Here is a 17836-nt window from a genome sequence, read left to right on the forward strand (position 1 = left end):
TCTTCTGTTATATGACCAGTGGTCCTGAATCACAACCCTTGCACTTTGAAGAATTTAACTGCTTCAGTTGCAATTGCTCTAGCCTATAGGCAAGCATGGAGAGCCATAGTAGAGGGGCCACGGACCAGATTTTCTGGAGTACTCAGCTCTCACATTTGAGAACGATGGGAGCTCCTACAGGCTAAGCACGTCTCAAAATATGTCCCTAGAACTTTAATCCCATCCACACATCCCTAAGGGTTTCCAGTCTTAACAGGATCAGTTCCTGTTACCTATGTAACACCCTTCCATTACAATTATCTAGATACCCCACCCAAAAGAGACATTCACCCCCTATTCCCCTCTTGGCTTAGCCATGACAAGTGTGCATATCACACTTCGATCTGTAATGGCCTCACTTTTCCAGTAGAGGGGTCTAGCACATAAAACATAAGGAAATAGGAAGACAACTGCTCCTTTCCGCTGGCATGCTCTCTTGCTGCTGGAGTTATTTTACAGACTCTCCATACTACACCGCAGCTGGTATTTCTGGACTGGAATCTCTCCGGGGTATTAGGTTTGGAATCTTTCCTTGCAGTAACATGTATATCGTTTCACAGTTATCTGTTATGTCTTGGTGTGGGATGTTGGGGGGGGGGAGGGGGGGATGTCTCTCTTATTTCTCCAGTCACCAAAACTCCACATTAGGCTAAACCAAGCCTTGCAGCTGAAGAGTCTTGAATAACAAACCTGGGGCAGCTGAGGAGCCTTTGTAGTGCTCCCACACGGTACATTCCAGCCCCTTGCTGGTCTCTGCCGTCCTGTTCTGACCGTAAACTGCCTGCTTTGTAAAGAATAAATTTGCCATGAAATTAAACTGTTTCCAAGCCTGGCATGTGGACATGTCCACACTCGCAGGCCTGCTTTTGCAAGAGGACTTGTGTACACTGGTCCTCTCCTTGTAGAGCCTCCTCCTCAAGTATTGTCTACACTGATCTTGATACTGTATTATAAGGCCATCCATGAGACAGAGCAGCTCACAATGCTCTGTTTTGTCATCTCCATGGGTGCTGCGAGTTTTCCAGCAAAGCATTTTAAAAGCCAGAACTAAAACACCTATTTGGATAAAATATCTCTGGGAAAGCACACAGATACAAGAGAGGAGAAGAAGGGGGAAAGACCCAAACAAGTGCCGTGGATCAAATTCTGGACCACACAAACCTAACTGTTCATTTGAGTCTGGCCAAACTCTAAAAATACACAATAAATAAAGTGAGCAGATAACTGTTTATTATTGCACGTAATCCAGCAAAACAATTGACATAAAATTCTGGACAGCATTACACAGATTGTAGTACACAGATTGCAAAACCTGGGGTGAAGGTGTTCCTTATGACACGTGAAATATATTTGTAGCTTCGTAAGACCTGAAAAGTTTAACAACACATCTTAGTCAGCTTGGAAAGCATGCAGTTTGAGGTAAATCTGTTACTCTGCATCTAAGGAAACAAAATCCCTAAGGAGTTATAATATTATATATATACATACATCCACATGCAAATATGGATATATTTATATATATGTCACATAAAAGCAAATCTACCTACTTTTCTCACAACATTATTAGGAGCAAGGCACATAGCTGAGTGCACATCACATGCATAGAAAACTGGGGGAGAAATGGCCTTGGGATTTTTGAAAAGATCAGTTTTGTGCTCTGTGATAGATAAAGGCCTCTTAGGTCTCCCAAAGGTAATCATATATGTGGTTATAAAAAGCAGCTGGTATACTGAAGCTGTGCAGCTGACCACTGACTGCCAGCAAACAGAGCATAAAATGTCAAGGCAACTGAGCCCGGTGTTTACAATACATTTATAATTAGGAAAAAGAAAAAAGGAAGCAAATACCTACTACTCTGTGTCCCATGGAAGTCCTAAGAGATGCCCGACAGCTCTCTCAGGACTGATACAGCCATGTGGATTCAAGAAAGGGTTCAAATTCTCTTCTTTTTCAACAATTAATATCATGTAATTGCTACTGTGGCAACGTTCCTGAGCTAACTAGCATTATAAAATAAACTTGGTTCAAAAAAGAAAAGGGAAAAAGAAGAAAAAGAATTATTATCACTCCTCTATATCAGCATTTCTCAACCTGTGGGTTGCAACCAAAACGTGGGTCGCAAGAATACACGAATGGGTCACGAACAAACTTTTAAAATGGATTCTCCTTTAAAGGAGAAAAACGTGGGAAACCACGGGTTTTCCTTGCAGGCTGGCAGAGCTCTAGCTTTCAAGGGGCTGCTTGGGATCCCCGTGTCACCCTCCCCCCTGCCCAATCCCACACACTGGGGACTGGGGGCCTTGAGTCTGGGGGTAGGGAGTGCAGGGCAGTGGGTAGGGAGTGTGGGGCACTGGGTCGGGACTGGCCACCAATGTTTACAAATGGGTCCTGGTACAAAGAAGTTTGAGAACCACTACTCTATATCACAATTTTAACTTCAACAACTGATAAATTATACCGAAACCACACAGAATTGTTACTTTCATGTCTCTAATCTGTACTAAGCTCTTCAACATCTGCCACACCCTATCTAAACTCCTTACAGTTTGGTAACTGGAAATGACTGTTTCTCCCCCCTGACTTAAACATCATTTCCCCCTCATTCTTCACATTCTCTAATTTCCCCCTCCCTGCCCCACCCCCCGTGGGACTTCAGTATACAGTGAGGTGCACAATTGACTATAAATACAGGTTTTCATTACCTGGATACAAAATGCATATTGCTTTTAAAAAGGAAGAAATATCTGAGCACTCAGTTTTACACTAAACTGTAACTTCATCTGTGCTGACTTTTTATCTTTGCACTATAACAGTCACAAGTATCATGGTGGAAGTGTCTCATTCCAAAGGGATGTAGCCCTTTTGTAGTCAGTTTGTAGCTCTTTATAAAGACTCTTGTGTATCCCCAAGGCATTTAACTTTAGGACACCAGAATAAGGTCTAGAATTATTCCTTCTTTATTTTATTGCTGATCAAAGCCTGTATTCAGTGTATTTTTCTGCCACAGGGCCAGATACACTGGAGTCTATTGAGTTCCTCAGCTTTGTTTTTTCATGAATAAACTGCCCTCTTATTGTAATAGTTCCATACATATATTTGAGCATTTGTTCACACATATTTGTTTCACTGGACTAACAATGCTGGGATGCCAGGCCTACATGCCAGGATTTAGCAAGGGAAGGAACTGGCGATACCTAAAGATGGCACCAGGTAAATCGCTCACTGTAATAGAAACTTCCACCATTTTCACTGTGTTAAAGAAAAGGAGTTCAGCACATCTATTTCATCTCAAGTTATAGCTGTGGAGTAATCTGCTGCTAGATGATCTTCTTTAATTACACTGACAACTCTTGGCAACAAGAGGGCATCTGGATGCTGCTTAGCCCTTAAATGGACATGGTCTCCACCTACTAGCATTTGCAGCACACCTCGCTCAAGTGAAAGCCCTCAGATTGGCCGATCCGTCAAACATGAACAAACGAATGCATCCTGCTTACTGGTTCTCCAGCAGCATCATGTGCAATCCAGACATCTGGATTGAGTTTGACAGCATTTTATGCAGTCCAGTTTCAGTTGCCCTTAAGCAGGAAATGATTACAGAAGATAGGAGAGGAAACAATTTGCGTTCATCACTTGGGGTGATAACTTAGGTGTTGGGACATCACTAGTATGGGTTCCCTGAAGGATATGTTTTCTATAGGAAGGTCTTTTCTTCAGTTGGGGTCAAGACCTTATCAGTATGCTTAGCTATTTAACTAGAATTCTGTAACAGCAGAGGAAGTGGCCTGAGACTTTTGCTAATAGGAGAGATCTAATACTCTTGGGTTTGCGGGACTTGTTTGAACATCCCTCCCTGTGGCATGGCTATTAGGCGTACTCATGGTTATCATGAACACTGCATTATCTCCTCACTGTTATTCTTTGGGAAATAAATGACACTGAGGCAACCAAGGGAGTCAACAAACACAGGGCACTTGAGTGCATGAAAGAGACTTCTCATTCATGGGTCTACAACTACAGAAAAATTCCCCTTCCTTGGCACTGTCAGGTAGCAGATGACTTTGGTGAGGACACTTTAAGGCAACGGCTTGTTCATATAAAGGAAAGAGCAAAGATGGGTTGCAGAAATCCAGGTTTCTTCTCGATGGACCAAAGAAGCTGGCCACCGATTGAGAGCATTGAGGCTAGCAGAAACTTTCTTTTTCGGTTCATGTTTGCAGTGGAACCTGAGGTACTAACATCCTCCTCTTAGATGTTTCCGTTGGGCCGCAAGTCTAATCCCTGCCAAGGTCTGTGGATTCCATCAGTGACAATGCCTGTTCTGGACAAAGATTAGTGGGAGAGTCAACAAGGAGAAGTATTTGTACCCAGCACATAACCATTCCTACTGAGGCTGCGCAAAACTAGATTCAGTCACAAAAAATCTCTTACCTCTCCAAAGGGTCAAGCCTTTAACCAAATCTAATTACTAGGAGCTGCCATTTTTTAATGCAAAGGATGACAGAGTGTGAACATATTTTCCACGTTGACTTCAGTCACAGAATGTGAACAATGATTGATAAATTAAGATGAATAACGCAGTGTTCTAACCGATCAGTTGTATCTCCTTGGAGTCCCAACAGAAAGGGAGCTTGATTTGCTGACCTGGGCTGAGGAGACACCCATTTATATCAGCTTCAGGCTTGAGACTTGGTCAGGATTAGGGTTTGAGTTCAGAGTCGTTATTTTTTCTTACACAGTTTCAGCCCAGGGGCTCTAGGCACCACCATTCAGCCTCCAAATTACACTTTGAATTGCAGCGTAATGAGGACATCTCTCCTTCAGTGTATGTCTACTCTTGACCAGGCTGCTAATTAGGATTCTCTGCGCTGACAGGATTAACTTGGATGCTAATCAGAGCTACATAAAATTCTAACCAATATCCATTCAAATTTCCTTTGATTCTGCTTTCTTTGGTTAATATGAGGGAATGCAGTAACATGAGTTTGCATAAATATATTAGCATACAAATTAGGTGGCAACAATATTCATGGAAAAAGCATATTTTTAGTGGCTTTTCAGAACATTAGTGAAATGTGATTTTCAATTTGTATCACAAGTTCTTCCAGAGGAAGTCTTACTCTTTGGATCACTCTCTTCCAATGAGCAGAGGTGGGAGGGAGGTCAAACATACATACTGTGACTTGTATTCTATCAAAATCATTCAATTTTTAAGTTCTAGCACAGTAGTTGGTCTTCCACCCTCTGATATGCTATTTAGGCATGTTTTGACTCATGGGGTGTGTCTACATGTTGCCATATGGCAACGTTGTTCTTGCACCATGCTTTAGTACTTCCTTTTGGAAGTACAGCAAAAGCTTTGTTATCCAGCACCCAGGTGAATGGGGGGGTGCCAGATAACCAAATATGCCGGTCATTTTTGCCTGTTTGGGCCACCGTCCCTCCTACTGCATCTGGTGTGCCACCACCCTCCCGCCACATCAGTGTGCTTTTCCCCAGGCCACGGGGGCTCAGCGAAACCAGAAGTGCCACAGTGGTCACTTCCGGTTTCGCTTTTGCCTCGTGGACTGGCATGCCAGTTAGTAAGGTGATGGATAACGTGGCTTTTACTATACTAAACTGTCCATACTGTGCCATGCACACGGCATATGGTTAGTTTTAGCCGCTACTTCGTCATAGTAGTGCGCTAAAATGAGGGAGCATGCCACTATGGTGAAGTAGCTGCCAGTTATGTGTAGACTCATATGATCACGACATCACTGTAGCATATCGTACAGCAACGTAGAACGTCACTGCAGTGATGTAGGGTGACGTGTAGGCGTGACCGTGGAGTAATAGAAGTATTCAGTTGCTTAACAATCTGGAAAATCTTTTTTTCTTTGAATTCATATAGTTATTTCAGAAAAAGTCCTGACAATGTATAAATCTGAAAACCTCAATCTGCCTGCAGACTAACTGAAAACATAAAAAGATATCACACATATTGAATGTATATTTGCTATGAATTATTTGTCCATTCAGTTAAGCTGGTCATTTATTAAATGATCCAGATTTAAATCTTTCTTTCTTTGAAATATTAAAAAAGGAGGTAGAGAATTTTCTTTTGCTAATATTTCAGTTCATTGGATTTATTGTTCTTACCTTGTCTGAGGGGCACATCATGTCAGAAAATGTACAAATAAGATGGCCAGACCAATATTCAGTAAGATGACCATGCAAATCATGATTGTGTTAGGTCCCTAAAGGAAAGATGCAAAGCAGAATATTATCCACCAGACTCAGACTGAGGACAGATATGATTACCTTGATTACTAACATATTCAAAAGAGGTATAAGCCTCTTCTATCCAAAACAGATGCCTAAAGCTTAGGCATCTAAATAACTGGCCTGATTTTCAACACTGTTAAATATACATTAACTCCCAGCCTTGATCTCCTAATTAAAGCTCCTTCCCTAATTAACCATGCTGAGATTACATCAGATCAAAGCAGCCTCTGGCCATGTGGAAACAACTTGCAAGCCTCCTTTCAAAATTTCATGCACAAATTATTACCGTTTGAAATTTTGTAGGTTTTATGATGAAAAATGAATGTTATTTTGGTTAAACTGTCCTCATTTCAGAGGAAAAGCTGTCCAAATTTTACTTTTTCCAAATAACAAGGTAAATTGCACCAATCCCAAAGATCTAAAAATAAAACACGCTTTAATCAAACGAAATTATCTACAGATGTGTTTATCTATAGCAGCTTCAAAATGAACTTGAATTTTTTTTTTCATGCCAGGTTTCAGCTCGCAAGGAATTGCTAGCACAAAAAAGAAGAAATCAGCCCACTTTCCTATTTTATAATTTTCTAGCATCCCTGACATACGTGAAAGGTGGGAGATGTGAAAATTATATCAGAAAATACCTGTTTTTTCCCACATTTTGAAATTCTGAGTTCCTAAATGTCATGGAAATGTAACTAGCCCAACCACCACACCTACCTGGCAACTGCTCAGCATGAACGACATGCCCAATCTAGATAAAATGGCCCTTAGTACAAAGGACTCTACAGATAAAATTTCATGGAAAGGATTTAGTGGTGTATTTCTAAAATCCCAGGGGATGCCAAAGTTCTCATGGTCTGTGTGTGATACAAACTGGGCACCAGCCATTCATTGCTCTCACAGCTCACAAGAATCCAATGTCCATGGCACGTCCACCAGCACATAGTACCACACTGACATCATATCCTGTATATTTAAGCTACGCATTAAGTTCTTTAGAGCTGAAACTATCTTTTTTTGTCCTGTATTTGTACCATACCCAGCAAAACGGAGACCAACTTTGTGACTGATGCTCCCAGGCACTACCTTAGTACAAGTAATAACTAACAAGATAGGTGAAAGAAATTTAAATGACATGTGAAGCAAAGCCTCCTGACGTGGGCAGTTCTGTTGGTTTACACTTTCCAGGTCACTCTGCCAAGTGACCAGATTCAAAACCGTACAGACTCTTCCATATAATTACTGGTGTGTTGGTCAATTCTATTGAGAACAGCAATTACTACCCAAATGTTTGATGCACAGGGGTCCGAGCCAGCAAATGAAAGCATGGGATTGTAATGCTAAGCACTCTGCCGCAAGGTACATCAACATGGCTATTGCCATTGCATCTTCACTGCTCAAGCTAGCTAGACTAAAGCCAGCTCAGAGACGCACATTTATGCCGCAGCCACAGCTCCCAATTGCCATACAGACACAGCCTTCCTAGAATGACTACCCCACTTTCCCTTAAGATGCAGCTCCTGAGACACATACAGTATGACAGCTCTCTAGTGGTGCAGTTTGTTCTTTAACTTTCTTGTTTCCAAAACACTTCAGGGCTGTTTACTCATTGATTCTCTCCTACAGAGCTATTGGCCTGCAAGGCATATGAGAGAATAGACTGTAAAGAAGATACTGGTCAGTGGATATTTTAATCCATGTAGTCCTCCATGACAGGGGTCCCCCATAGATTACTATATGGGATAAAAGGTACATATGAGAGATGCCTCAAAAAACCAATGGTCCCTTCAGTTTACCTAACCTGGCAAAAGAAGGAAAAGAAAATAACATATGGGAGAGGGGGTGCCATTCCTTGTGATATGTGATGTTCTATGTGGTTTTTGATGTGTTCTTTGAGTTTCTAATACAACTAGGAGCCAACAATTTTCATCACTGTCTAGGTGAAGAGAACAAAAGCTGTGCTTGCAATGGTGAGAGAGTGATAGGAGTGTTTCACTAGGCAGGTGGAGAACTTTATGTCTGACCATATTGTTCTGAGTTAGAGGCAGGGCTGGCTGCAAGAGTTACTGCGAGGCAAAGAACTGACTCTTTTACAAATGACAGATCTAAAAAAACTTCTAGATGCCTGCCACTGATCACATGGCATCCTGGAACCAGAAGCTGTGGATAACTTCTGATCCCATCTGTCCCATTTGTGAGCTGTATTGTGTGTGTAGGAGGCACTTGCACTTGATGTTACAAAGAACAAGGGAGGGGTGGTCATTGTCTAGAAGTGGAAGAGCTGAACTGCAAAGAAATAATTCATCTGAATGCATGTTACTGTCAGGCTAACTGATAACTGGATTCCTTTCCAGAGTGACGATTTATACAGACTCCTGACCCTATAATAACCATTCTCTGTCTCACATCTGTCACTGGGGCCTCAGACTGGAACAAAATAACTTTCTAGTAGCTTGTTCCTTCATTAAACCCAAACAAAATCCCTAGATCTGGATGTGCCCCTGGACTGTGGGTCCTGAATGGCTGGCAGTCTTAGACTGGCATGAGAACACAACCACGAGCACCTACGGAAATTCGGCTTCTGGTCGCAGTGTCAGGGCAGGAGCCTATCCTGTGATTGAAGGATCGTGCAGGGTGGTGTGTTAGTCTGGCACTCAGGAAGCCTGGATTCAACCCCAAGCTTGCTACAGGCTTCCTATGTAGCCCTGGAGAAGTCACTCAGGTGGAGGCTTCCGCAAACAACTAGTGATTTTGGGTGTCTTGCATTTGGAGAGGATAGCCTGGGAATATTTAGAGGGTGGGCGTTGAACCCTTTCTGAGAAGCAGGGGTTTTTGCATTGTCTCAGGTGGGGCACCCTGTGAAAATGAGGCTCATAAAATCACTCGTTACTTATACAGTTAATCTCTCTGTGCCTCGGTTCCTTATCTGTAAAACAGGCAATATCCTGGAAGTCCTGTGGACATAAATACATTAAAGTGGAAGGCACACAGATAGAAGCAAAACAAAATCATATATAAATACAATACAATAAAAAATAACCTGCCTGAACCATCAATTTGAACCTGGAGGCAGAAAGTCAAACCCCAGGCTTATCCTACATTAACATAAATTCATATTTTTAACAAGACATTCTATGATGTATTTTACCTGAGACTAGAAGCAGAAACAGTTGAAGATGAGAAATATTCTCCTTGTGGTAGTACAAGAGAAAAGCTAATTTTACAGACAAATTTTAAGTTACAAAAAGATATGGGAAAGCCTCTAAACTTTCAAGCCTCCATGAGCTTTACCTTCTACTAGTCATTGCCATACTCTTACAGTTACAGACCAATGACCAGTGTCCTGATCCTGTTCCAACTGGAAAGCCCTTCTCTGGGATAAAATTATTTCAGAGATCTTTCAAAGTTTCACTGATTTTAAGTGAACATCTAGTCTGAATTACAATTAAATTAATTTAAAATTAAATTGCTGGAAAGTTGCTTCACCAGAAGTCAAATTCTTGAGCTAGCTTTCCTAATGTGACCATGCAAATTTATTTCCCAGATTTGTGCGTGTGAATGGGTGCGGGGTCTGCAACCCCCCTGCCACTGAACCTATGCATAGGCTGCTTTGAAAACCAGCACAAATTCCCCTTGTATTAAAGCCACCATACAATATCACCTCTTCAAATTCTTCCGCTTCCTGTGCCTCTGCTTCAGGAGGTCCCTGTTTAGTTACCACCTTAGGCTCAAGCTTAGCCAGAGCTTTGGTTTCAGTCTTTCGCTCAGCCTTGGCCTCAGTTACAGGTTCTGTTTTTGTGGCAACCTTGTGCTCAGGTGGATGGTGCTGCTTCGGCACTTTAAGCTTGGGCTCTGGCTTATGCTGCTCTGGTTTCGGTTCTGCTTTGGGCACAGGTTTCTCTTCATGTGCTGGCTCCTGCTGCATGATGGGTGTCCCCCCTTGCCTCTGGGGTTCTGCTTTGTGTTCAACAGCCCTCCTTTCAGCTCTTGGTTCTGGAGAGGCTGATTTGGTAGGTGATTTGGGCTCAGGGAATGGCTCTTCCTCATAGTCCAGGGGTGGAGTGACTGGGGAGGTCCTCACGGCATAGCTGTGATAGCCTTGGTATAATTCAACATCAGGTTCTTTCGTTATCCTCTGGAGGGGTTTGATCTCCATCTGGTCTGTCGAAGTCCTCATGTTGCTGTGCCGGCTGGGGCTCCGGGATGCAGGTCTGCCATTAGCTGCTGATTTCTCCCCGTGTGCCAAAAGCGCATTGGATGGTGTGTTGGGCCTACTTCCCCCATGACTGGCATTCCAGCTGCCAGGGCTGAGAAAGCCATCCTTCTGGGAACTTTGCTTGGCCTGCTTTGCTGCTGGTGACGTACCAGCCGGACTCGGCGATGGTGTCTGGGCAGGACTCTCCTTGTGGTGGGCAGTGTCTTTCTCATGCAGCTGAGGGCTCTCGCGGGGGGTTGAAAGAGGCGGAGGTCCTTCTTTGCGTGGTACTTCCTCTTCCATGTTTACAATGTTCTCAGCATTTTCCATAATTTCCTGGAGCAGCTTCCTCTTCTGGTACTCAGGGCCTGCAGGGAGAAGGAAAACGACATTCAGCATTATATAGGAGCAGCTGGTTGTTTTCTACCCATTTCCTGGTTCTCATGAGCTAATGGCCATGAATGAATAGATACTCCATAGCCTCTTCCAATAGTTCTCAGTGCACGACAGCAAAAGAAGCTTTGTTTTCAGATGTGTCATCACCCGGTAGCTGCTCGTGCTTGCAGATAAATGGCCCTATATTTTTGAGCTTGAACTTAATGACAAGTGCAAATATAAAACACGAAACTACCTCATTGGAGGATGCAGACCAGAGGCAAATTTGTCGTTATTAATATGCAGCACGGAACCATTTTTGACCAACAGGAACAACAGCAATAGATACTCTCCACAAAAAAAGAACCCATAAAAAGGATCTTTTTGGGAAGACAGGCTCTGAGTGTTTGCTGACTCACATACGCTGCAGACAGGAAAGAGCCCGAAGTGTACTTGGGCTGACCAGGATTGCTCTCGACAGTCAGAAGTAGCACCTACTCACAGACTGCAGGCCAAGACTGTCACTTTGCCAACGTCCTACCCTAGGATAAATTACCTCACATTGGGTGTGCTGGCTGATTCCCACAGCTCCCTTGCCCAAGGGAGAACTCTCGGTGCTGTTTGTCATGCAGTCTATGTCTATCTCTGAGTTCAAGTAACTTAGCTCATGAACTGAAGCCCATTTGGGGCAGGAGGACTGGCTAATGGAAGAGGAGACAGTTCAAATCAATAGCTGGGCAGTGACCCTGCTGCCTGGTTGTAACCTGCTCCCCTTCCCCCCTGTATTTTGAAGGACAGTTCTGATTTTATGGTTTTTCCCTGTGTTCCACAAGGTCTGCAGATGCTATGGGGAATTTAACAGTTTCCCATTTTAGACTGGCATTCACCTTGGCACCAGCAGTCCATTTCAAACTTACTAGGTAACATAAAGAGGAAAATTGTTCTGGCTCTGAGTATATTATTTTATTTCCTCCATGTTCCCCCTAGACCAATATGTCTTTTTCATTTTCTGTGCTTAGGTAAACAGCCCTGCTGCATTACCTCAAATGACTGACTTAACCAGCTGGGACTTTTGCTGACGATGGCACCCCAGTCCAGACAAAAGAGTAGCCTGAAGAACCCAAGAGAAAATCTTCCTTCTCTTAATAAACTTTCCATACGTTTACTTCTCCATGCCTGAAGAAAGCACTGTACGACCATCTTGCATCACTGGAGATTTTCTACAGTTTATCTAAACACCTTAAATCAGAGTATGGTTTTGGAAGGGACTGGCCATGCAGCGGACATACAGTCTGATCTCCACCTCTGATGCTGCCTGTTAAACAGAAAGCAATGGGGAAACTGAGGCAAGGTATGCTAGGTGTTTTGCTTTTCATGCATTTGTACAGGAAAAGCAAATTGTGTCGCTCAGGATTGCAGGGACAGCACCTGTGAAGTGTCCAGCTAAGTGACCTGTGGCACAGAGATCCAGCCCGGAACAGCAGCGAGACGACTCGTTGCAATGACACAAGGTGACTCCAGGATTTAAGTTTCACTCTGTCCTTGTCTGACTTGCTGACTTGTCATCATCTCTTGGTAACATTACCATGGGCTAAATTATTGTTTGTCTGTCAGTAAATCCTTACTTCTCATTAGTCCTGGGCAAAGAGTGCCCTAACCAAGCTGACCTGCTTATGTCTTAAAGTGTGCTAGTGGGCCTCTGCTAGATGCCAAAGGCAGGATGCAAAACTGAGGGTACAGAGGTACCGTACCCCTTGTCCCACAAGAGTGGGATGTGGAATTCCTGCCACACACAGTCCTCGCTGTTCTTATTATTTATATAACAGTGGTGCCTAAGCTGCCTCTGTGGCTACGTCCAGACAAGCATGGATGTGATGCCACAGACCAGCCTGTGGCACCACACACCACACATGCAGGCTTTCCCCGCACTGCTGCTTTTCAGTGCGGGGGCATTTCTTGACCCCTGGATCTGCTAGGGTAAAACCCCCACCAAAAACGTGGGGCAGTGCATGTGGCAGCAGCGTATGCCATTCAAAACTAGAGCCTGGCCAGCCGGAGCTGTGCTCCAGCTGCCGGCCAGGATCGCTGCTACAGGAGCGCCACAGCCGCAGCTCCCCGAGGCCCACAGGACCCCAAGTGAGGCTGCTGGGGCCACCACAGTTGCTGTGCTGTCCTGCGGCACAAGGGGTGCCGCTGCCACTTGTCCCTGGGGAAACACACCTTCCCACTTGTGGGGAGACGTAGCCCATGGTGTTAGGTGCTGTACATATATTTGACAAGGGAGAATCCCCATCATGAAGATCTTACAGCCTAAACAGGAAAGAAAGTTTGGGAGGGCAAACAGGCAGAGATCAGGAAAGCAATCAGCCCAGAGTCATACGGCAGTTCAGCAACAGAGCAGTAGAACCCAGATGTCCTGATACCAACTACCGGGCTCTATCCAACAGTCCCTGTCACTTCTCCAGGGAGTCTAGCACAGCTCACTTCCACACCATATGGCTACAAAACTTGTCACAACAACCATTCCAGAAATGCTTAGGAGAACTGGTAGAGAGAAGAGGGAGTCTGTGGCAGATAGTAAGATAGCCAAAAATCCTGTTCACGCTACAGCGAGCAAACCAAATGTACATCCGAACTTGGAACTTACATAAAACATGGGTGTGACTATTCACTGAACTAAAGGGAGGGATCCACTGAGTTCACACTCCTTTTAGGTTCACTGTCTGCCAGTTCTTCAGCAAACACATTTCCTGGCAGTAACAGTGAATCCTATGGGACTATTTGAGAACATCATTCCTGTAGATCAAATTTTGAATTTGTGATCACAGATATTTAGGAAAGAAGCCTGATTCTGAAAGCTACGCTTGGTGGATCAGAGAACAGAAATGTACCAGATGCTGTATAGGTCTAGTGAGCGCCGCCTGCACTTTGAACACAGTGGCTGCTGACAGATGTGAACAAAAACAAAAACACAATGTTTTATCAAAATAGGAAGCATGTTAGTTGGGCCCAGCTCCCCAGCATCTGTATAGATCATGTGCTTCAGTGAGGCTTTTTGGCGCTTTTATCGAATAGCAGATTCAACAAGCTTTTAGATAAAAATGCCAAAAAGCCCCGCTGAAGCACATGGTCTATACACATGTTGGGTGAGCTGACAAACTAACACGACGCCTCTTCTAGGCATGTGCTGTGCTTGGTGTGGGGATGCATCAAGTTCAAAGTAAAGTGCTTATTTGTGGGGGAGGGGGGTCACAACTGTAAGCAACCTGAATGTAGTGTGCTGCTAACTTCTGGCAAGATGCACTTGGCAAATTGTTTTGAACTGTTTGTGTAAATTTCCCACCATCTTGGAGTCCTGCTCTGGGACTGGGGCTCCAGGTGCTCCACAAGACATCAGTAAGAATAATTAGAGATAAGTATATGCAGCTCATGGGCACTTTGGGAGCAGAAAAAGGAGTGTGCAACCAAGTGCTTTATTCACTGCGAATAATGCTGCTTGCCTCTGTCATACCATCTACAGCTGGCTTTGATTATAGTATCACACAGATAGCTCTAAAATACCTTTGGGGAAGTAGAAATATGTCATGATGTATGTACTCCAATGGGTGAGGGGCTTCCAGTTTTCTCATGGTGGGCTGTCTGGCACTTCTTGTCTCCCCAAGGATTGACTAGGGTTCGGAGTTTGGAGACTGGAGTTTGCTGATTTATTCCCTCCAATAAATCAATGGTGTGATGTGTCTCCTCCTAACTCTGGGCCATACAGGCCAACTCCTACTGAAGGTGGTGGTGGGGGAGAAGTCGAGACTTTATTTTAGCTGCCTTGCCCTTCCTGCACACTCCTGTCAATCAGACGGAGCCCCATCAGGGCCATTTATTTCTGGCTGCCGCTAGATTATTTGGAGACGATTTCACCAGTTGTTCAGTCTCCTCAAAATAGTGCTCAGCTGGCCCCCCACCCGCCTTGAGCTCCTCGCCTCTCAGCTGGTGCCGTCTTCTCCCTCTGAATAATTTACACAAGCAAAACCGATGTCCTTTGAGGATATTGCCTCGTTCCATCACCTCCACCTTCTCTCTCTCTTTCTCTCTGAACAGCACACTACTAGCTCTGTGCAGTCACTGCCTGGTGAAAAAGCACAGCCAACAGTGACTGATTAAAATGTCCCATGTTGAGAAGCCACGGAGCTTGCTATTACGAAATTGAAACCATGCAAGAGTGAATACATATTTATTTTCTTTTGTGTACATTTCAGGCTCTTTATTTTATCCATATGAACCTGAAGCTGCAGACAAATTGGGGTTTGCATTGTTTAAAAACTGACAAAATAGGCTTGATAAGAGAGGGGAAACATTCTGAAATCAGAAAGATGGACACAAATTAGCCTCTGTATGGCACTAGATAAGAATTTGACTTCTGCTGGGCCAGGTTCCTGGTTATGCTGCACTTACACTCCTTTTCAGCCCTCTTCTATTACCAGAGCAGTGCAATGGAACCCCAGTGTGCACAAAAATGCACGCTGGTGTGTGTTGGTTTATAGAAATGTTCTCCTGGTAGCTCTGCATCATTTTTATCTTTCTGTTCCCCATTCTCTCAATATAAAAAAATTAAATTGTATTGAAAATTAGAAAGAAAAGAAATGTGAATGCTAGAAAATGCAAGAATCTGATGTGAACCTAAAGACACAGAGCTTTTTAAAAGTTTCAGGTACCTGAGGCTTGAAGCAAGAAGGGACTTGCTGTTTCAGCCACTGAGGCCATTTTATAAGATGGTGCAAACTGTGCAATAGAATCATCACAGACCCAAAGAAGATCTATATCTTAGGAAGAAAAAAAAAACCCCCTGGGAATTCAAATTTCCTTTTACTTGTAGGCTATAAATACTCCAGTATGGTTGGGTGAATTGTGGAGCCATGAGTAACAGCTGATAGGTCTCATGCTGGGATCAAATGATGCTTAGCTATTGTTAACTGAAGTGTCATACCTTGGCTCACAGACACGCCAAGGTGTATGGTGATTCCCAACCTAAAGCCAGCAGCAGCAGGACTTATTCTGCTTTGTAAGGGGAGGGAATGGGAAACCTTCCACCAATGGCAGTCTTGCAGGCTACTACAGCCAAAGACAAGATCAGACTGCAGGAAATCTGGGCAAAACCTCTGAGGCTTCTTCTTCAATCTGAAGAATGTCTCTGTATGCTCATTAGTGATAAGCAATTTTCCTTTCCTATTATGTGTCCTGTTCTTATATTTTAATAAAAGAGATCACTCTAGTCCTCAAGGTCCTGAAGTGGCAAGAGAGGTAGGGAAATACAGTTTAGTGATTAATAAATATGACTGGGAGTCACAGCTGGTGAGTGCTGTTCTACCTTTGGCTTACTGTAGTACCTGAGGCAAATTACTAAGCGTCTTCATACAGTCTCACAGAGGAGAGGGATTTGCTAGGGATAACAAAGCTAGTCAACACCAGCATCAGGAAAAATATCCAGGAGCTTGAACCTCCAGTTACCTGCTCTGCCCACTTGAGCAATCCCCACTCTGGACAAGAAAAAGTTTGCAGAACTCAGGAAGAATTTATTTCCAGTTGATGAGCTGGGGGGAAATTGCTGGTATTAATGAGGCTTGTTTAATACTAAACATTTTATTAAGCAGTTCCCTAATGCTTGATCTCAGGAAGTAGCTCCTCAAATATTTTTCTAATAGAATTATCAGCAATGGTTATATTATTTTTCTTCTTATTGTTATTACTAGACCACGTGGAGACCCACATGGAATTGAAGAAGAGCCAATGGTGCAATGCTCTTGCAAAAAAAAAAAGTCAAATCTCATTCAGGGATGTATTAGTGGCAGGAACATATATATGCAAGACACGGATGTAATTATTATCTCACTCTACTCAGCACTGGTGAGATCTGCTAGTGTATTGAGTTCAGTTTAGGGCAATACACCTTAAGAAAGAAGTTGGAAAACGGGAAGGGTTCTGGAGGAGAGGAACAAGAGTGATGAGAGGTTCAGCCAATATGACTTCTGAGGAAAGATTGTAAGAATTGAGTTTATTTAGTCTGGGGAAGAGAAGACTGAGTGGGGACATGATAACAGATAACAATTGTTCACTGTGTTCATTGGGGAAAAGACAAGAAGGAATCAGCTCAGTTTGCAGTAATGAAGATTTATATTAGTTATTAGGAAGAACTTTCTAACTATAAGGAGAGTTAAGCACTGGAACTGGCTGTGGACTCCCTTTCACTAGTGTTTTTTAAGAGATTGGACATACATGTGCTGGAGCTGGTCTGGGCATACTCCCACCTGCCTCAATGCCAGGCGATAGCTAAGATGATTCTTTGAGGTCTCTTCCTGACTTACATTTCTCTGATTCTATCTGCAAAGCTGGATCAACAAAACTTAAAGCCGGAGTCACCTGAAGTGCAGGTCTGGGGGCATACCTACACATCGCCCTACGGTGACGTAATGACATGCTACGTTGCAGTATGGCACACTACAGCGATGTAGCAATCACATGGGTCTACACGTGATCAGCAGCTATGTTACTGTAGCAGCATGCTCCCCCGTTGTAGTACGCCACTACGGCGAGGTAGCAGCGAAATCTAACCATGTGCCGCATGCATGGTGCAGTAGTACTTTTGGAAGTACTAAAACATGGCGTTGTAGCAACATTGTCATCTGGCAATGTGTAGACGTGCCCTGTGAAAGGTGAACTGGAACCATCAACCTTTGTAGCGCGTGTCCTTTCCTCATGAGAGTGCACCACAGCTTATACGAAATCAAGCCTGGCACATGCACATCAGCAGCTGAGGACATCGTTGGACCCACCAAGAGGAAAAAACATAGGCTTTTAGTTCCATTCAAGTTAATTATGAATTTGTCTCTTTCCCTCTCTGTCCTTTCAAGCACCTGTTGACCCCAGGAGCAAAAGACATTGGAGAAAGGGTTTCTAGGTGAGTATCTCTGA

The 17836-nt window shown here is 43.7% G+C and overlaps 1 protein-coding gene across 1 annotated transcript in view; it reads right to left on the reverse strand.

Moving 5' to 3' along the window:
* Positions 1-1247: 1247 nt before the first annotated feature.
* JPH2 (junctophilin 2) overlaps positions 1248-17836 on the reverse strand; it is a 63680-nt gene continuing 47091 nt past the window's right edge. The window contains exons 4-6 of the mRNA XM_019539606.1: positions 9968-10869; positions 6181-6278; positions 1248-4360 (exon numbers count right to left, since the gene is read on the reverse strand). Of these exons, the coding sequence (XP_019395151.1) occupies positions 6198-6278; positions 9968-10869 (983 nt within the window). The 3' untranslated portion in view covers positions 1248-4360; positions 6181-6197. The remainder of the gene's footprint in view (positions 4361-6180; positions 6279-9967; positions 10870-17836) is intronic.

This window comes from Crocodylus porosus, unplaced genomic scaffold (genome assembly GCF_001723895.1).
Source record: "Crocodylus porosus isolate Cpor-Errol unplaced genomic scaffold, CroPor_comp1, whole genome shotgun sequence".
Taxonomy (NCBI): domain Eukaryota; kingdom Metazoa; phylum Chordata; order Crocodylia; family Crocodylidae; genus Crocodylus; species Crocodylus porosus.